Below are 22,021 nucleotides of genomic sequence, written 5' to 3'. Positions count from 1 at the left end.
AACTCATTAAGCTGGGTGTTAACATGGCGTTCTAGGATTTTAGAACAGGCTGGCAGCAGGGATATAGGCCTGAAGTTGGCAAGATTTGTGATGTCAGCACCAGATTTTTTAAGCAGGGGGACGACCATGGCATGTTTCCAGTCCTGTTCCACTCGAGATTCGGTGAGCGAGACGTTTAATAGCCTCATTAGGAATCTTCGTGGTTCAAGGTCAAGTTGTTTGAGTATCTTCATGGGGACTGGGTCCCGCGGAGATCCAGACCTGATGCTTTTTAAGCAGGATAGGAAAGAAGAGTCGTCAAATGGTGTCCAGTTGAAAATAAACTCAGTGGGGGAGGTGGAAGTATTACAATACGGACCGTGTAGAGAGGAATCAGTTGGAGAGGGAAGGGAAGCAAGAGATTGATGGATGCCCTCAACCTTAGATACAAAAAAGTCTGCAATGGCATTACATTGTGTGGCATCTAAAGCCGGCAGTGCGGGGACAGTATCAGCTCCTGTGAGTTTTTTAACTGTGGCAAAAAGAGTTCGGGGACAGTTTTGCACTGAAGTGATTGTGGAAACAGTGTAGGAGGCTTTAGCACGTTTGCAGTTTGAATGATAGAGTTTTAATTCTTCTTTGTAGATCACTTTAGAGGAAGCTGAATAGGACGCCCTCCATTTCCTCTCCAGGGCTTTGCATTTGGAGCGTTGGATTTTCAGCTCCTCTGAATACCAGGGTGCTGGTGGGCGCAAGGATCTATGTTTGCTCCTGGATTGAGGGACAAGAGTCGATACTGCATCTGTCAGCCAATCAGAGATGGAAACATTCAGATTCTGGTCAGTATTGATGGAGGATGGAATAGACTCAGTTAGACGCAGGTTAAAATCGGCTATATTGAGCTTGTCCCAGCGATACGATGATTTCATTTCATCCGCATGGACCCTGGCAGAGTATAAAGCAGGTGGTAGTACAAAGTGAACCGCATAGTGATCAGACCAGACAAGCGGGCGGGCAGAGTGGGTACAGTCAAATGAGAGAGTAGAGATGATTGGATCCAAAAGATGGCCAGCATTATGAGTGGCTCCAGAGTTACAGAGTTTGAGGTTAAAAACCTCAAGGTCAGAAAGAAGGACTTTATTGAGGGGGTTGTTGACATCATCGAAGTGAATGTTTAAATCACCAAGAATGGTGAAATTATTAGATTTTAGTAGTGTTGCTGATAAGCAATCAATAAGTGAGGGAATCCAAGGTGCGGCATTTCCGGGCGGCCGATAAATTAGCAGACCGGAGAGCATCATTCGAGGATTAATCGTCAATTTGAACAGTGCAGCCTCACTACCTGGGAGATGTAGAGGTTCCAGTTTACATTGATAGATAGATTTATAAATGATTGCAATTCCACCACCTTTACCTAAGGGTCTGTCCTGATGCAGCACAACATAGTTAGGAGGGACGGCTGCGGCAATGTCCGGACCCGAGCTGGCCTGAATCCAAGTCTCGGTCAGGAACAGAGCGTCAGGTGATTCCTCAGTGATAAAATCGAAGATGTTTAGTTTGTTCCTAGGGAGCGATCTACAATTTAGGCTCCAGAAATGGAGAGGGGACGGGGAGGTGATAGGGCCCTTGGTGGGCTTTCTTTTTCCCCTATAGTGCTTAACGCTCTGCTGTGTCTTGGAGAGCTGCATTTTACCAGTAGTGAAGCCACAACCAGCACAAGTGAAATAATGGCAAGGCAGAATGCACAAGGAACAAGATATGGGGGTACAAGGTCGAAAAGACAGTAATGTCGAGGAAGAGTAGATGTACTTACGACCACCCTGAGTCTGATTGTCGAAGGGCATAATAATGAGGGACAGCCCGTCCTGCAGCCCGTCCTCAGCGCGGACGGGCGCAGACGGGCTGACTCGGCGTGACTCCGCGCTGAACGAGGCGCTTCCGCAAAGCGCGTCCGCTAGCGCGGAGAGCGACCGTATTCTTAAGTAGTGGAGAGCTAGAGCGCTCTCACTGCTGTCGCCTCCCACCTAAGATGGCCGCCGTAGGGGATGTTATCCCTATAGATCGAGTTTCAGCCCTAAGGTCAGCTGAGACCTTCTACAAGCGGTGTAAAATAAATGCAAGGAGCTGGGGAGGTATGCTGAGTGCTAACAGTGTGGAAATAACAATTTAGACAAGTTTTAAAAGTTTTAAAAATCGGCGATTAAAATGCTATATTAAACGATGGTAATTCCTAGTATCAGCTAAAGTAAGCAGCGCTTCTAAGGGAGCGAGTAGAATACTGTGCAATGCTGGCAAAACGCTTTCTAAATCAGGCATTGGGAGCATGCAGAGTTCTCCTCCTCTCATGTGTTCTCTTTTTCCTCCTGACGTAACTAGGTGCATGTGCACCAGTGGTAGTTGCAGCTCAAGCCGTGCATCTCCATTCGCAGATGAAATCATCACGAGTTTCCGTTGCATGTGACTTGCTTGCTTTGCTTTGCCTAGAGTGCTGCAGTATCGGTTGCAAACGGTGTTTACAGGCAAGTGTGTTGATGAAGTGCCCAGGGTGTACATTACTCTGCTGTGCGTTTAATGTTGCGTGTATTTCATATGTTAATGACCTGAAACGAGTTTATTTCCTCTTCCTTACTTTTCACATTGTTTTGCAGGTGTTGTTTATGTTGGCCTCGTTTTGTAGTTAATAAATGATCTTGTTTGCCGTTTAGGAGAGTTGTTAGCCTAAAGCATTTGTTGTTAAACACAGATTGTACAATTGTCAGTAGTGTGGACACGTGAGTCGGGTTTTATGAAGATGGGTGACTTCTCTCAATCTCCCCTTTGATGCAATCGCCTTCAGCAGAAGGCATGGTCAGATATATGCTATGGTCATCTCCTGACTTTGACTCACAATTGGGATTCAGATTGCTGTGTAACACTACACTCTAGCACACTTGGTTGATGTGTTTTTCACAAACAATCAATTGAATATGCTGCTTTATTGCTCCTCTCTGGAGATTTCATAATCCCGTTTATTCCCAGAGCATGACTTTGCTTGATCAGGCAAATACTAACTCTGGCGTTCACTCCATCCACTCTAATCCTGCACTGGCCACACCAGTATAGAATCTCAGGCAGGCCACAATCCTTCGCGTTCCACTGTACGCAACTCTACTGTGAAGAAGTGGTCTTCAGTCCAAATATCTTGTAGAGAACCTTGTGTTTTGGCCTTACCACGAAGGATAACCATGGCGTTTGAATCTAGGCGACCTGGTAACAGACTCCATCTGGGCTTCCTGATTTAACAGCGGTGTAACTGGGCGATTACAAAATGCAGAATCTCACCTTTTTGCTTGTGTGTGGATGGCATGATGTTTAATCCTTTCTCTAAAAAGGATCTCTCCTGGCTCATTGTGATCAAAAGAAGGATGCTAAGGATCTCTATGAAACTTTCTATGTACGGGATCTTTCTTTCTCCATTTGGACTTTTACTGGTAATACGCTCTCTTTGCCCACCATCCTCTCTTCAATGGGTGAGATTTCCATGGGTCTGGTTTTTCCCCCAAACTAAGCAGAGTAGGTATGAAACCTCATCTGAACCTCACTGTCTCTTGTTACAGAAGACTGAAAACCATTCCCAGCTAAGAAAAAGACTTTATACATTGTATAGTAAGCCATCAATCCAGCTAGCTCTGTTGATTCTGAGGTGTGGCACCCAAATGGGCCCCATTTAATGCTGTACAGCAGCGGTTCTTGACCTCTGATCCGTGGACCCCTGGGGCTCTGAAAAGGCTACTAAGGGGGTCAGTGACTGCTTAGAAAAATAAATATTAATAGATTAATTAAGTGTATATAAATAACGAACCTAAATGTAAATGAAATTGTTATGTTCCATAAATATGAAGGAATTTAAAAGTGGGGGCTACAAAGTAGGTTTGTGTCCTAAGACTGATTTGTGGGTGTGGTGCAAATGTATCAAAAAGAATACGGTATGGAAGATAGGTGGCCTCAGTTGAATTTAGAAAAGCCCAAACCTACCCAATACATTTTTTATTTTGATATCTGTTTGTGAATTGGGTGGAAAATGTTATCTTGTGTATTTGATGGATGCTTGTTTCGGTATTGTTGTGTATTATTTTGATGCTCAAAACATCGCAATTGCTTAAGCCCTGTGTCCCGGCTTACATTAATGACTGAGTGGGGGTCCCCAGATATCACTAATGAGTCAGTGGGGGTCCCTGGATTCCTGTAATTATTAAGTGGGGATCCACAAAGTCAGAAGGTTAAGAAACACTACTGTACAGAATACCATAGAGTAACATCGAACAGGTAGAAAGTGAGAACCATATTTCTGATCATTGCCTGTCAAGCATATTTATCTTTAAACACCAATCAGTGGCTTTGAGGAGTTATCATTTCCAGCACCAGTACAAAAAGAATTCCATAATTCATAGCAGGACATATGACCTTGAGTCTGATATGTGAGGCTGCCGTTGGGCATGTGTGGCTATTATTGGGGTTGCACTCGGCATACCAGGCTGTGTCTATCAATATGAAGCATACAACACTTTATTGATCATATGAAACTGAACATGTAAATGGGCTGTCCACGGTCATGTGAGGTTGTACTTTCGCATGTGAGGATCTGCTTTGACGTGTCAGGGTTTACTTGGTCTTGTAAGGCTGGGCCCAAGCATGTGAGGCTGTACCCTGGCATGTGATGTGTCTTCTGGGTATATGAGATGGTGCTGTATAATGAGGCAATAATGGACACATCAGTCTGTCCCTGGGTACATGGTGATTTTTCCAGGGAATGTATGTTATGCTTGGTTTATGAGCCTGCATTTGGACCAGGGTGACTGTACGGGGTATAAGAAGCTGCAGTTCGCACATGTTAGCAGTGTCTGGGCATAAGAGGCCTATTATGGCAGCACCTTAGCTAATATAGTAACTTTTTTGTTATTGTTTCACTCGTACCTTTCTCTTTTTATAGTCATGGTCATATGGCATGCAATATTATTTTGAATGTTTTCATCCGCGTCCAGGATCACGTGGTGTATCTTACTCTAATGATATCTTGATCAATGAGTACTTTTTCACTTCGGTGACCTCACAATGGTGCTTTGTGGGGCTATACGTGTCTTTTGGAATATTATTTTGAATTTGTTCGATTTTCTTTGTGAGATAAGGCCATAGAATTTCACAACATGTGTATCATAGCCACGCCTATCATAAAGTTGTTTTATTGGTCCAGATTTTCACGTAGCCATGCATAGCGCTGGTTGGCCCTTTTTTGTTATTTAAAACGTTTGAAAATAATTTATCATCCGAGTGGCCTCCTCTTGCACGATTTTGCCACCCGAGATCTAGCTGGCACTGCTCTTATGCCGGGCAAAAGCTGCCATTGTAGGCATAGTATTACCAAGTACTGTGTCACCACAAATATTTTGAGGACACTTTACCATAACTGTTCTTGTCATTTATTCACGTAGACTTTAATTGATGAAAATGGCAGCAGTAACTTAAGTGACATCATGGATCCTATGACCCTTATGGCAACACAGGCATAACTGCTTCCATCTATTGGGCCACTTTTTCTGCTCAGTGGTTAGAAGAAGAAGGGCAAGGAAAGAAAACTACGCCAAACAAACAGGAGCCATGTTTACTCCCTCTGCCTAGCACCTCTTCCTGAGCCCTCTGGCAAGGGAACAAGTGGCAGTGTCAGAGATACCAAGGGATATAAAATAGGTGTATCACCTGCTACCCCAAACTACCCCTTATTGAGGTATAGGTCTCTTCAGTGCTCTGCATAACGACCAGAACAACCAGTCTATCCCCTAACTCTTCCATAGCTGCTACGTTCTCCAGCCCATTCCTGATCAGCTACTCCAGTCCAGGCTTTTTGTTTACATTTTGGGATTTACAATCCTAGTTTACCATGGGAGGAACGGGAAACAAGTTGCAGAATGCAAAGAATCAACCTTGACTGGAAGAGCTGGTCAAGCACGGACTTGGGAAACGTGACAGGACTGCAGCAACAAATGTACCGTTGAGCTCGTGAGAAATTGCTAAGCCCATCGCTGCTCTCCTAAAATATGTTCAGGCTTGACTGGTATGAAAGCAGAACCAACTCAGGCTCTCAAGGTAGATGCAAGGTCACCACCCACGCTGACTCCTGCATCTCACTCTGGAAGGCAGCTTGCTATAAAAGCTGTCTAGTCAAAGCAGAACAAAATCAGTGCCTGCGCGTTGGAGTCCCTGCGCGCGCTAGCCACCTGTGCTCTCGCGCCAAGCACGCAGCGCCACTGCACGCACGCTGGCAGCACAGTGGCTTCGTTACCGAAGAGTGTAGAGAGCCACTCGGCCTCTACAAAACAATGTATACATCCACACATGCATTCTCCACCCCTCGAGGCGGGCTCGCCTCGAGGGTATAAATAAAGTAACGGAAGACCGCTCGTTGTCTTTCCGGTTAACCACTCATCAGACTCACCGTGTATAATTACAGTCGAAGTGTCCTCGAGTACGTGGCCTCCACAGGGCCACCACATTGGCAACGAGGCCGGAAGTCCTGCTGCGTGCTGTCAGCCAGTGCTGCTGCCCCGCGGCGTCATCGGAGCCCACCCGAGACGCTCCATCGCTGCCGGCGCTCTCGGCCAGTCGCGCTGCTGGTCGGAGGAATTCCTGCTGTCCCGGCCCATCTGCGCTGCCCGCGCGTGTCTCCTGGTGAGCATACGCCTCGGAGGCGCTCCGCGTCACTGGCGCAGCCGGCGCGGCCCTGGGAGGCGCTGCCTCACCGTGCGCTGGAAGCGCTTCCTCGCAGAGGTTGGCCTCCTCCCACGAGGCCCTCGGAGTGCCGTGAGGGTCCCGCCCCAAGGACCACGGAGCGGAGGCTCCGCATCGCTGCAACAGTGTGTGTCACCCGGTGTCCCGGGAACGGAGGCCGGGCCACGTGGCCCTGAAGAGAAAATAACATTGGCAGTTCCAAAAAAAAAAAAAACACACACAAACAAGCATTGGCAGCTCCCTGAGAGAAGAAAACAATCGAACATTGGCAGCTACAAGCACCTGCCAGCAAAGTAGTGGCAGCAGCAAGCCCCCCTGAACGTCGAGTGGGCCAACAAGCACTGGCAACACCACTGTTGTCATTCATCAAGCATTGGCAACGACAAAGGCTCCTTTCGGCTGCCAGGAGGTTCCTGCGGATGCTGAACGTCACCGGCCTGGTGACAAAAGACGCGGCGGAATCGGCGAAACGTCCAGGGATGGAGTGAGTACGCCTGCCACACGCCCCGCGTCCCCTCAGCTGCTCGCCCACCCAGCCAGCTAAATCGCGTGTGCTGACCGCCATGAGCAACCCGCCACCTTCCGGAGGCGGCGCCGCGCCGCCCCAACAAGCAGCCCCGGCTGGAGGGGGAGGACAAGCGGCCGACCCGCGCCACCACCATGCAACGGTTAACCCGCTCCCACCGTTCAGTGAGATGGCGGACCCGGCCACTGCTGCGCCCCGATGGAGGGCATGGGTCGGTCAGCTCAACAACTATTTCACGGGGACCCGTGAGACGGATGGTACAGTGAAGCGCTCCCTGCTGATCTTTTATGGAGGGCCCGAAATATACGATCTCTTCGAAACCCTTCCGAACACGGGCACTGCGGATAATTACGACGCCGCGGTGGCGGCCCTCAACCGACACTTCGACCCGCAGCTGAATCTGGACTTTGAAAAATTCAAGTTCCGACAGTCCCTCCAGTTAGAAGATGAGTCTATCGATATGTTCCATGCGCGCCTGCAGAAGTTGGCAGCTACCTGCGAGTTTGCAGATCAAAGAGAAGAGATACGGAGTCAGATCATACTCGGATGTAAGTCGACACTGCTCCGGAAACTGATACTGCGCCAGCCAGGCATCACGCTGGATCAGATCCTGGTGCTGGCCAGGTCTCATGAACTCTCGGATGTCAGGGCAGAGGAAATGGCTGCGGCCCTACACAAACCTGCCCCAATGCAGCCCGCCGCCAGGGCTCCTCAGGTCAAGGAGGAGCGCGTAGACGTGATCCGGACGCGGCCAACGCCCACGCCTGCGAGAGCACGACCGCCACCTGGGGGGCCGTGTGGAAACTGCGGGGAAGAGCACCCCCCCCACAGCCACGTGTGGAGCAAAAGGGCGTGAATGCTCCCGCTGCGGGAGAATGAATCACTACGCAAAGGTCTGTCGCAGCAACCAGCCACGACCTGCCCCGAGGAGACCGAGAGGCTTCACACAGAGAGTCAGACAATTGTCAATTGCGGAGCCAGATGGAACAGAAAAGGAAGAGCCGCACCACCACAACCTCGATCTGGAAGATGAGGATGACGAGATCTACTACTTGTCATTTGTGGGCCAGTCAGCGAGCCGACGGAGGCCGCCGCCCATGTGCTCGGTCAGAATACTGGACACCAATCTTCAGGCGCTCATTGATACTGGAGCGACAGTGAATGTCATGGACTCCCAGGAATTTGACGCCCTGGAACGCAGACCTCCTCTACTACCGACCAAAGCAAGGATATATGCATATGGAGGAGTCGACCCCCTTCCCCTGAGAGGCACTTTTGAGACTACAGTCGCCAGCGGCTCCCTCACCACCGTGGCGCGGTTTCACGTGACGGAAGGAAAAAAAGGTACCCTCTTAAGCTGCCACACGGCCGAAGACTTGGGTCTAGTGTTCTTCACGAACGAGGTGCACGAAGCGCACGCAGACGACATGCTGAGAGAGTTCCCGGAACTGTTCAAGGGGTTGGGGAAGCTGAAAGGAAAGCAATTCAGACTTCACATAGACCCCACCGTCAAACCGGTTGCCCTGCGACACCGGAGAGTACCCTACAACCTGCGGCCCCAGGTTGAAGCAGAACTGGCAAAGCTCGAAGCACTGGATGTCATCGAGAAGGTTACAGGTCCCACACCCTGGGTGTCCCCGCTGGTGGTCGCCCCAAAACCAAAACAGCCCGGAGCGATCAGACTCTGTGTTGACATGAGGTTACCCAATGCAGCAGTTAAGAGAGAGCGCCATGTAACACCTACCATGGACGATATTGTTGCGGACCTTAATGGCGCCAAATGGTTTTCGAAACTGGACCTTAACACGGGGTACCATCAGTTGGAGCTGGAACCGAGCAGCAGGTACATCACGACGTTTGCGACACATGTGGGCCTTAGAAGGTACAAACGCCTCAGCTTCAGGGTATCTTCGGCTGCGGAGGTATTTCAGAATGCCATCAAGGAGACCCTGTCCGGCCTGACAGGAGTGATCAACCTAAGCGATGATATCCTCGTGTTCTCATGTACACTGGAGGATCACCATGCCCAGCTGAGAGCCACACTCCAACGGCTCAGAGACCATGGCCTCACGCTGCACAAAGAGAAGTGTGTATTCTACCAAGAGTCTATCGACTTCTTTGGCTACACGTTTACACGGGAAGGCCTGAAGGTGGACCCAAAGAAGGCGATCGCCCTGAGGTCGGCGAGCATACCCAAATCACCAACCGAGGTGAGGAGCTTCCTCGGGATGGCAACATACTGTGGGAGGTTCATCCCAAACCTAGCTGCGTTGTCAGAACCCCTCTGTGTCCTCACGAGAAGCGATCAGCCCTGGCTATGGACAGTAGAAGCTAATACAGCATTCGTGAGGATCAAGGCGGCTCTGCAAGACAAGACTGTCATGGCATATTTCCGCCCAGGGAGGCCGACTGAGCTTGTCGTGGACGCCAGTCCGGTGGGTCTCAGGGCAGTGTTGCTCCAGGAGCATGAGAAAGGCACGTGGAAGCCAGTCGCATACGCCAGTCGGGTGCTGTCAGACACAGAAACGCGGTATGCACAGATCGAAAGGGAGGCTCTAGTGATCAAGTGGGCCTGCCAACATTTTCATTTGTATTTGTTCGGACAGGATTTTAATGTGATCACGGACCACAAACCGCTAGTCCCACTATTTGTAGGCACCACGCGGCTGGCTCCGCCCCGGATTGAACGGTGGGCAGTCCAACTGCAACAATACCAGTTCACGGTCATCTTCCGTCCAGGAGCGCACAACCCTGCCGATTACCTGTCCCGACACCCTGAAGACCTTCCCCCAGCGTGCGTCCCTGCAGACGTTCAATACTCCGAAGCCTACGTGAAAATGATCGGCCGAGACGCATGCCCTGATGCAATGACCTTGGAGGAGGTTGGCCAAGCCACGGACCAGGACGAAACTTTGACTAAAGTCAAAGAGGCCCTGGCGTCCCACAATTGGAAGAGGTTTCTGGAAGGCAACCAGGTGCTCACAGGGGAAGAGAAGCACGCCCAGCAGCAAATGAGGCATGAGCTGAGCATTGGGGAATGTGGCACGGTGCTACGAGGACATCTGCTGGTCGTCCCGAGAATACTACAGGAGCGGTGCTTACGCCTGGCACACGAAGGCCATCAGGGGATGGCGAAAACCAAAGCACGCCTCAGGAACAAGGTTTGGTTCCCAGCCATGGACGCAAAGGCTGAGGAACTGGTACGGAGGTGCCGAGCGTGCACGATCACTGGAGGGGATCCACCGTCAACACCGGTCATCACCCGTGGTACAACGTGAGCGTAGACTTCGGCAGCTTCCCGGATGGAAGACAGATGTTGGTATTGGTGGACGCGTACACGAAGTTCCCGGTGGTGGAAGTGGTGGAGTCCACGTCGTTTCAACACATCCGGAGGGCTCTGGAGAGGACCTTCGCCATGTTGGGAAACCCGAAGGTAATTCGATCGGACAATGGGCCACCCTTCCAAGGCCAGGAGTTTAGAGAATACTTGGCAAAGCGGGCGATCCGGCACAGGCAGATAACCCCCTTGTGGCCGCAGGCGAACGGGGATGTCGAGAGACTGATGCGCACGCTGAACAGAGCCTTTCGCATCGCCGTCGAGCAGGGACAGGACGCGGAAGCGGCACTGATCAAGTTCCTTGACGCATATCGACACACCCCGCACTGCACAACGAAGTGCGCCCCAGCCCATCTCCTGTTTAAGGAATCCCCGCGAGATGGAATACCGACGGACCCGTCCTGGAGTCCACCGACATGGGATGATGACGCGGTGCAAGGGAGAAGGGAGCTAACGAACAACAAAGCCAGCGAACACCGTAGGGCCCGCGAACATCATATAGTGGTTGGAGACAAGGTCATAGTGAATGACCGCCACCCGGGATGGAAGTTCCGTACACCTTTTGAACCAGAAGTGTGGACGGTGCTATCAACGAAAGGGACAATGATAACGGCCAGAAGAGGCGATGTGAGGGTGACAAGAAACACATCGTACTTCAAGAGAGTCGAAGGAGAACTGGCTGCTGAACAATCAAGTGAAGAAGCAGGAGAGGAACAGGATGGTTTCCCTGAGCGAGCGGCCACCCCGTAGAGAGCGTCTCCACAGCGGAGGGGAGACATTTCACCAGGAGTCTCAGGACAAGCTACAACCAACCAGCAAGAGAATCAGACTCGAGGAGAAGAGGCTGGTCCCCGTGGGCGAGGCGAGAGAGAAGTGTCCAGCAGGGGAGTGGGGTCCAGGCTGCGAAGTAACCCAGCTCCCAGCCAGAGACTCAGAGACTGTGTATGTCCCTCACTGTGAGAGAGACTCTCAAATGGGTGGCACTGTCTAAAATGTTGGAGGGATGTAGAGAGCCACTCGGCCTCTACGAAACAATGTATACATCCACACATGCATCCTCCACCCCTCGAGGCGGGCTCGCCTCGAGGGTATAAATAAAGTAACGGAAGACCGCTCGTGGTCTTTCCGGTTAACCACTCATCAGACTCACCGTGTATGATTACAGTCGAAGTGTCCTCGAGTACGTGGCCTCCACAGGGCCACCACAAAGAGGAGACTGCACTGCACGACTGGCACGAGCAGCGAAGCGCGTGCCTAGCTCACCGGTCAGTGAACGCGTCCTACGAAATGGGACTGCAGAAAATATGTTGCTTTCCAGGAACGTGTTTTCCCTTTTGGAAACATGTAATTAATTAGCCTGTTTTATCTTTCCTTTCTTCTTGTCGGCCCTTCTCGATGGCCCAATCGAAATGTGCCTGGACCCAGGGCCTGTTCTAGGATTTTTGGGGCCCTGGGCCAAAAGGGAATGTGTGAGGCCCCTCTAATTTGCATATGTGACACCTTCAGGGCTCCTGAATCTGCTTTGTGGAGACTTCCCCTGGGCCGCAGCGCCTCCTCACAGCCACCTACAAGCACCTCTTTTATAGCCAATTTTGGTCTGAAGGTGTGAGAATTGCTTGGGGGCTGAGAGTTGAATCTGTGGGGCGCTAAAGTGCTGATAATTGTTGTCTTAAGTGTCTCTCAATGGGCAGCCCGGCAGGCGGCCTAATTGCAGGACAAACCTACAAAATGCGGCTCCTTGCAACTGGGACACCATCCCTAGGGGGCTCAGGGAGGGGCTCAATTGCAGAGACACACCTTTCTTTCAATTGAATCAGCAGAGTACAAGAGAGCTGTTGAACTGGTGCGGGCCCTATGCTGGTGAGCTGAGTGAGAGGCCCTGGGGAGCTGCCCATTCCTGCCGCCGGCCCTGCCTGGACCCCTGCATACGGCCCTCTTTGTCCTGGCAGTGTATATTGTCCAGCCAGGTAGCCAGGTGAGCCCAGGGCTTAGTGACCTGGGACTTTGCACGTTAAAATCTGTTCCTTCTTGCCCTTCCGGCCACTTTCAACAATGAAGCTACTGCGGCATTGTGGACGAGAACGAGCACTCTAGCACCCTGTAAAAAATCCTTTGTCCAGATTCTTACATGGGATAAACTGAATTTTTAGTTGAATATTTTTACTTCATTCACTTTATTGTTGCTGACAGTTATGTTTTTCCTACAACGCAACATTCTAATAAAATCACTGCAACCGTACGGCTGTTAATTTTTAGTTATGGGTGTTCGTGATTGAAATCAGTTTATTCAAAACATTTATTAATTCATTGTTATGATTTTATCTTTGTCCTTTTACTAGTTGAATACAGCTCTGGTGCAAGGTTTTTTGGAGCGCTGTGCAAAAATATATTTTGCTGTTTTAGTGCTCCTCTTTCTCTAGCAACAAAACCATTTTTGTAACCTTTTCTAGTAATCTGGCGCCCTCTTTTGGTCGTCTCTAGTTACACAGTGAGGATGCTGCCTGGGTGAACCATAACATAATAGTACCCAACCTCATTAGGGGTTTCCAAATGGTGCCTCAAAGCAATTTCAGTTATGCCACTTGCCTTTTGCTTTGATCTGTTTACCAGGAGGGTAGCGTCTTTATGCCTTTTATCATTTAACAATTAATTTAAAAAAAATGTATTATATAGCACTGAGCTTGTAGTATATTGACCAATCTAGAGAAGTTTGCTACAAGGAAGCATGGCTGAGTTGTTAGCAGGTATGACATGTAATTGCTAATATCAAAATAAAAATTGCATTTGTTTAAAAAGATTCAGGAAAGGAGAACACTTTACATGCAATGGGTCTGGACGGTTGGTGGGGAAGGGGATGTGGTCCGTTGGGTAGGCTGCCTACTTTGGTGCTGGAAACCAGGGTTGGAGCCTGGGGGTCGCGTCCACATCCTGTGATTCTGGGCAAATCACTCAATCTCCACATGCCTGAATGTGTAACGTAACCGATGCTCATGTAAAGCGCTCCAATACCTGCGGGTCGAGTTTGCGCTATATAAAATCTGCAACAAAAAAAACAAGCATTGGCATAGCCAGTAGGTCTCGCCTTTGGGACCTTATAAGTGTTTAGCCATGCAACAATTGATGTTGTTGCTCCAAGGATATTGTACTGCATAACTAAATACTTATAAGGTTCCCAAGGTGAGACCATTTGGCTATGCCAATGCTTGTTTTTTATCTTTCTAGTATTTATGCTGATTCTGCTGTTTAATGATTGTAATTGGTATTTTATTATATCTATGCAACACATTTTGTATTCATTCAATGAAGGTGGGTGAAAGATGTGGCAATTGAGTTTAACAGTGTCGTAACTAGGACTTGACAACATTTAAATGACTGAAATCTGCAAAATTCCTCAATTTCGTTTTATGCGCGGCTTTTCAACACAACATTTTGCACAATTTTTGCTTGCAAGAGACTCACCAACAGCCATTTGGTGATCGAGCAAGTCTCCTTCCGTTATCTTGTACTGTTTTCAACACCAATTGTGAAATTTACATCAGTGTGTCATGTATTTGACTCTGAAAGTCTAACTTTGTTACATTAAACTTCAAAATGTTCCACTAACACCCCCCCCCCACCACCAAAAAAGAAGCCCAGACGCTGGGCGATCTGAAGCGCTGTGTGAATGTTGGCACTAGTTAGCGAGGATGACCTGGTGAGGATGGCAGAGACGCGGGACGTGCAAGATGAAGGGAAACACAAAAATGGGTGCACAGACTGGTCTGACGAAGACCTCATTAGTCGCGGTGAGGACCACTTACTCCTAGTGAGCAAAAAGCACAAGAGGGTGGTTACATTAGTGAGATACAACTGTGGGCAGAGAGGAATCTCATTAGGCAAACCAACGAGACAAGTGCATTGCCGGTGCCGAGGAATCGCTTCAGAGAGCAAACCGTCAAGCAGCCCTGTTGGCGGCAAGCAAGAGGACATGGCGCTGTGAGGAGAGTGAGGAGACAAGCCTGCTAGCATCGGACGTGAGGACCTGATTGGTTGAGTTGGCGCAGACGACCCGCTTAGGCGAGCTGAGAGCGAGGTTACCTCAGCAGGAGAAAGCTAAGCGAACAGTGGTGAAGTAGCCCCGTCGGCGGGGTATACCCGAGTGTGAGGTGCACCTGTCACCGGCGAGGACCTGGATAGGCACGCGCAGCAGTCACGCGCACCTGTTGGCGGCATGGAAGATTTCGGAGCACTGAGATGCACCTAGCAGAGGGGGAGGGGTTTTCAGAGCTCCACTCATCCCAGGCCTGGCGCGGAGGGAAACAAGCTTCTGTGCAGAACGACATCCAATTAAAGTCAATCAGAAACAAGCATTGGCCGCGTGGCAGTAAAAGTAACGCCGCGCGGCCGTAAAAGCGAAAGTCATCGCGATCGCTCTGAAAGCGAAAGTGATCGCGATTACGCGCTAAAGCACAAGTTTTCAAAGTGCTGCTGAAGGCTAGCGGTTCGCGTGTGCACGCTCCCGTGAACGCAAGCACTAGGCCAGCCAGCAGCACTTTGAAAACTCACCTCCAAAATGTCTCTCCGAGCCAGCGCATGCGCTGGGCTCAGCGAGACCTAAAAACCACAGCATCCCATAAAACTAATTGGCTGCCGATATGGTATGCTGCGATTGACTGACTGTGTTGAGGTTGTTTGTCTGCTTTGTAAATTGAGTGGAAAGGACATGAATTAGAGCAAAACATTGGACATGTTTATGTGCCTGTTTTTGTGTGGTCTTGGGGGAGCAAATGTTACTAGTTTTATTGTTCTTGTTTTGTTGCACATTAGGAGCAGTTAATTTACTTTTTCGGCACTGTACAGCCTTGCCATCCGCTCAGCTCATAATTGGGCAATTAACATCACTTAACACCTTCTATGCAGGATGTTAACCACTATTAAAACCCTGAGCAGAAGGCATTAACACAAACAATAGTTGATGGCTCTATTGCTCCTGTCAGTTTCTCAGAGTTTTCTGAAGCGAAGGTGATGTGACTGAATTTGACTGCCTGTTGATGACGGATCGCAGACCACTCTCTGACCCACAGAAATGGACAGGAGCCCAAATTCCCAAAACACTGCTTTCAGGTCAATCAGCCATCTCCTAATCCTGCTATCTGACAAGGCAAGCGTTTGCTGTGCCACCACAATAAAAGCAGTGTTACATGAAGAATAAAACCAACAAAGGGCAGTACGGCATGGAGCATGCTCACCAGGCAGACGCCACTCAGCTCATCTGCACTTGTGCATTTCTTAGTGCTTAATTTGAGCCGGTGCGCAGCACCGGCACATAATCCTCATCACTGGCGCTTATAGCAGCGATTAAGGACACACTAATTTGGAAAGCACTCGATTTTCCCCAGGATCACAGGATGTTTGTTGAGCCACCACAAGACTCAAACCCGAGAACGGCGGGGCCGGCATCGGCCACGCCAAAAGTATTGCGGTCGAGCCGGCCCCCTCCGGATTAGGAGGCAAGCCTGTCGCGCACATTGGTGACGCGACAGGCGCGCCTCCTCACTCATAGGTCCCGCCCCGGGGGCGTGACCCGGAAGTGATTCAGTGACCCGGAAGTGATTAGAATCACTTCCGGGTCACACAACTGGGCAACGCCAGTTAGAACTGGCCTGGCCATAGAAATCGGATAAAAGGCTGGGAAGCACAGGAGTCTGTCTCTTCACTCCTTGCTCCCCAGCCTGCCCCCAGCCTCGCCAGGAATCGGCAGCGCCTGCCATTAGGCCAAGTCATCTTCAGAATAATAAGTGCCGGGGCTCTAGTCAGGAGGCAGTTTGCACCAGCACATTCCTCCTGAGGAGAGCCCCGGCACTTTTTATTTTACAAATTAACCACATCGTGAGCAACGTCCCCCGATACATCAGTGCCAGGGTATAGTCACTGGCAGAAGAGCGCGCATAAAAGTAACACCTCCTCCAAGAATCATTTTCAAAAACTAATGAAAGTGAGTGGAATGCTAGTGAATTAAAAAACTGCATAATCTTTAATAAACTGTGGACGTGCAAATACGACTGCTGCATGCAGTAATTCAACATTGAAATGCAGTGTACATCAGCCAGCTCATGGAAAATGCATAAATTCCCTTTACTAATTAGGCACTCTGACAGTTTGCAAATATTTGATCAAGATAAGGACCGCATCTGTGCTTTCCTGCATCTTTTTGAATATTTTAGTAAATGTGTATGTAATTATTTTATTCACTTTTCATCTATTCCATGTAACATCATCTATGAATGATTTAAAACAGGAAGAGCAGGCTGCTCAAGTCTCAATTCTTGCGAACCACACACTTTGGAAAACAGCCTGATTGTTCCCTTTAACAGCCTAATATTCTTTAATATAGTTTACAGGCGGAAATCATAATTTGTTATTAAATGTGTTTCTTTTTGTCGCACGGGTGCCAATTTCACAATAGGCCTATGGTGCCATAGATGTGAGAGGTTTATGATTTCCTCTGTCGTAAAAAAAAGAGAGATTTACTCTGGTTTACTTGTCATTTTCCAAATATCTGCATACTGCATGATGATTCTATTGGAGAAGGCATCTGAGCTCTATCAGACAGAGCTGGTCTCTCTATATCGTTTCTGTATTACCAGTTAACCGTGATGACCCTCCCTCTACTATTGGTATGAGCATTTTATAGCACTTGCCTGCCATTTGCATGTGCTTGTAGCACTCTCTATAGATCTCAGGGTGTCTTTCTGCAGATTTCGTTATTTTCTCGCTTATTAGAGTTATTGTGGCCAGACCTAACTTCTTTTGTGGACGACAACATGTCCATCGGAGGCCTAAACAGTAACTGAGATTACTCGCATACGTGTGCAGTTCAAAAGAGAGAAGGCGAGCAAAGGTTCTAAAAAGTTGATATCTGGGCCCGTGTTACACAAAGTGCCCTGGAGCACTACGGATGTGTGTGCCCATGTTGTGCGACCCCAGGGCTTTTTGGTATTACAGAAGGGGCCACAGACGCTTGGTGCAGCCCCTTCTGTAATACTGATAGCGCTGGCATGCACGTAGCGCCAGCACTATCTTGAGAGCCTATTCTCTCATTTGCATAGGGATGTGGACTCATGCAAATGAGGGAATCTTTTTGCCTCTGCACCCGCATGATATTATGGATATGGACGCAAAGGAAAATAGGCCGGCATAAGGCTCACTGACAGTGTGCCACAAAAACGTGAGGCACGGTCAGTGAGCCCCTTGAGGGTAGCCCTCTGGAGGGGAGAAAGGGAGTCCCATGCACCCCCCAGCAATCCTCCTACAAGTGGGTGCAGTCACTCATTGCACCTCCATGCAGGGGGATCTCTCTGAAATGCAGGCGGGTGTCTCCTGCACAGTGAAATACGGAGCGCCTGATTAAAGCAGCCGCTCCATATTTCACTGAATTCTCTGCCCCAGGACAGCCCAAGTTCGGGGTTGTCCTGAGAGCAGCACATTCGTTGTAATCCGGCAAACTGTTCATGTTTGTGACACAGCGCACCTGTCTAACGGTGCGTCATGGCTCAAACATGAACAGTGCGCCTGTTTTGAACTGAAGGAATTCCAATCCCATATTTTATTTTCCACATGTTTTGCTTTGAGTCTTAAAGGTGAGATTCTGTAAGTCAGTAGCTAGGGTAGTGACTGTAAAAGAGGTTGTAACCTGGAGTTGATGTGATCCGTAGTACCTGAGTGTAATAGAAGTACGGGTGCCCTATTTTGTACATGTAGAGGTCTATGCACTAGGGAGCCTGGTAGGCCTATGTTAGTCATTTGCATACTATGCCAGAACAAGACAAATAAAGTATTACCAGGACCTTCTCTTAACATAGCAAAGATGTATCTGATCAAATTGAGCTGATCACTGGAGTTTTGACTAGCCTTTTTTTCTGTTGTATAAAGAAGTGTGTGTCCATGAGGTTGTCCCTATGGTGGGCTCCAAATATAGGAGTGTCTATGACCTATCGCAGGATGGGTGCTGGGTGCGGAGCCAGCGGTGGCGCGGAGCTTAGGTGTAGACCTTGTGTTCCAGTAGTTGTGATAGGGGTTGAATATTTTTAATTAGTCTGTAACTGTTAGGGTATAATGGGTTCCATGCAGAATGTTTTAGGGTTTTATGCATGTGGTTTTGAAATCTTCTGGTACTTCTCCCTGCTGTAGTGAAGTGCTAAGGAACAGGCATTATTGTAGGTAATTCTTTGGATATAAAATGGGATCTGTAGTCCGCTAAGAAGCCTGAGAGTTATTTGTACTAGCTAGTTCTTGTAGCTGTGAAAGACTCTAGTGCTTGTTATAGAGAAATAGTTGGAAAGTTCAGGGCAGAGTTTTCATCTGCACTGTTTGTTTGTTAGATTGGATCTCGTGTCCAAGCAATAAGTTTAATTCCTGAAGAGGGCTCCAAAGTTTACGTGAAGATTTGTCAAACCTCGCCGAAGCTATAAGCTAACCAAATAATCCATTTACTATGGAAACGTGGTCTTAACTTTAACTATATATTCAGAACAACATTGTTGAACATTGCCAGACTGAATGCAAACAAATATGACAAAGAAATGATCAGAGGGCAGAGGTTCTCTTCTACACACGGTCTCTGGGCCCATCCCTGTTTACAGATCACTAAAGCTTAGGTTGCAAGTATTACTACAATTCATACAAGATAAAGGCTGAGTACACATCATTTGAGTTGCTGAGGTATGTTTACAAGTAGGTTGAGGCTTAAAACCAAAGCCTGTTCCAAAACATCTGTGAGAAAGGTCAAACCTTTTGTTCACAAAAAAGAACCCACCTGTGTATATGTGGGTACGTGCCTATATTAAATAGTTCCCGAGCAAAGGCAAATAAGTATTCAAACAAATAATATTGATGTATCAGTCCAAAGAGAATTCAGTCCACATAGTCAGGCGATATTCTTCTTTATTCTCTTATTTCTCAAGATTTCTCCTTATGATCATTACACAATAGTTCATGGTAACAGATAGGTATAGATGTTGTAGCCAAGTTGGCTACAACATCTATACCTATCTGTTACCATGAACTATTGTGTAATGATCATAAGGAGAAATCTTGAGAAATAAGAGAATAAAGAAGAATATCGCCTGACTATGTGGACTGAATTCTCTTTGGACTGATACATCAATATTATTTGTTTGAATACTTATTTGCCTTTGCTCGGGAACGATATTCTGCTTTAGTGCCTATCCTCTGTGTACCTGCAGTAACGGAGGATTATTGGGACGTAGGTGGCCGTTTCCTTTTTGTTCCCTTGAGCACTTCTTAGATATTTGTCAGTTCTCTACACAAAATCATTGGTTTTGCGCAAGATTTACCTAGCCACGCTTCTAAGTTTTATATATATATATATATATTAAATAGTTGTAATGCAGTGCAATAGGCAAAATCTATGTAGCAAGGACGTTTATAAAGTGTGGATATTTATTTCCAGAGCTTCGCGGAAGATTTTGAGGCACTGCAGATTGCTGAATAATGTAGAATGTACAATGTAGGATGTCCCACTTAGAGATGTTTTTTTATCTCACTGGTGTTTTAAACAGGGTTCTAAGGAAGTATGCCGTTGTGCCTATCTCAGGAACATGTGTAGTGTATCTTACTAAACTACAGAGTGTAGTCCTTAGGGCCAGGAAAAAAGTTTCCTTAAAGTGGCAAATGTATACCAGTTTACCTCTTAACTTACAATTGTGGGTAATGTGACATTTTTAAGTGGATAATCCATATTTTGAAGCTTAACGTCTCAAAAACCGCTGAACAGATTTACACCCAATCACAAAAAGCACTTTTTGAATAAAGATCTTGCTTTCTGGGAAATTTAGTGTAATTCTGTTCAGCCCTTTGTTCTGTATCGCTTCCCAAAATTGCTATGGAAAATTGCATGGGAAAAAACAAATTTTTGTGACCTAATTTACACGGCCTTTGCTTGACGAATCAGACAAAACTTTCCAGAAAGGAGTTGAGGTGTATGAAATGTTTTGGGAAAATTTCACGAGATTCATAAATCAAATGGTGCCAAAGCTATTGGAAAACCCAAAAATCTATTTTCTATGGAAACCTGGTCCAAACTGTAACTACACAGTGGTGACAACCTGGGGTTTATATTGGTGGGTGGGGGGCGGGGGGATGCAGACTCCGATGCAGACTAGCCTTTATGAAGATTCTTTATTTTCTAGTAGGGGACAGTGTTCAGCTGCAGATTTACATGGGCTAGCAGACAAGAAACATATTATATTTTTTCACAGTTGTACCAATATAAACCAGTACATGGACATGTGGAAATTATTCCTGTTCTCCTTTCGACTTCTGCTGGGTTTAGATAAAACTTTTATTAGTCTGGCTGAGCCAGATAGGTTATGTCTGCTATGTAGATAAGACTCAGAAACAAAGGAGCTTGGCCTGTATTGCCCAGAGAGCTCAAAACCTCCCCCCCCCCCCCCGAATCCCATTTTAAGGAAGGGGGAGGAGCAGAAGTATCTTATGTTATTGCTATTTGTATAGAGCACAGCCTGTCAGGCATCTGACATCATAGCGCAGTTGAGTTTTCTGAAACTAAGTATTAACGTATTTGCTGCTCTTGATTGTATGATTGATGCATGATTAATGATGCTTCACTTTAATTAGAGATACTCTGGATTTTAACTTTATATTTAGAATTAAGGTACTGTAAGTTCTATGTTTTATGTTTAAAAAAAAAAATTACATGAAATATATTTAAAGTGTGCACATGAATTAGTATGGGTAGAAATGCGTGAATGACGTCAAGTGGCTCTTAGGCCGCATGGTGTTGTGGACTGCTTCCGTCATGAAGAAGAGCTTATAGTTGGGAGTCGCAGAGCGTTCAGTATGCAGGTACCTCTGCACGGGGCATTAACCGAGGATTTATTTCCGAAAATTCTCATTCAGCTTATTTCCTCGTAGGTCATGATTCACATTACAGATGACAACGATTGTGCACCGGAGTTCCAGCACTCCATCTACAGTCAAGACAACGTCCCAGAAACTGTGCCCATTGGCACCTCGTTGCTGCAAGGTGAGGTCTTTCTTCAGGTGCTGTTACTGCATTATTCCTCTCTGCAGGGGTGGCGTATGCAGTTCATATTGCAACACCCTTAAAACATTTTATAAAGCTATGGAAGGGTCCGGTCACAGTCCAGACCCTGCAGCCAACCGCCATTGTGCAGGCTGTAGGCCGTGCACAGTGTGGATTGGCTGCCTGCAGTGGATTGGGTGTAGGGTCAGGACCTCTGCGCAATCCCATGCTGGGCACAGTTGAGCGCCGTGCACAATGGGGGGTCTGGATGCCAAAGGGGAGCTGGGACCAGACCATGCGTCCAACTGGCTGTCAACCGTGGCTGTTGGGGTTTGCTGCAGGTTGCCTGAGGAGATTGGGCGTACGCTCA

At 47.9% G+C, this 22,021-nt stretch overlaps 1 protein-coding gene across 1 annotated transcript in view; it reads left to right on the top strand.

The window, feature by feature from the left end:
- LOC146831027 (neural-cadherin-like) overlaps nucleotides 1–22,021 on the top strand; it is a 473,840-nt gene that overhangs the window by 226,165 nt on the left and 225,654 nt on the right. Inside the window, exon 5 of the mRNA XM_085605228.1 lies at nucleotides 21,540–21,651. Within this exon, the coding sequence (XP_085461354.1) occupies nucleotides 21,540–21,651 (112 nt within the window). The remainder of the gene's footprint in view (nucleotides 1–21,539; nucleotides 21,652–22,021) is intronic.

This window comes from Triturus cristatus, chromosome 5_1, assembly GCF_964204655.1.
Source record: "Triturus cristatus chromosome 5_1, aTriCri1.1, whole genome shotgun sequence".
In the NCBI taxonomy this organism is placed as follows: Eukaryota; Metazoa; Chordata; class Amphibia; order Caudata; family Salamandridae; genus Triturus; species Triturus cristatus.
The sequence above is the reverse complement of the archived record's forward strand: the minus strand, read 5'-3'. Positions and strand labels throughout refer to the sequence as shown.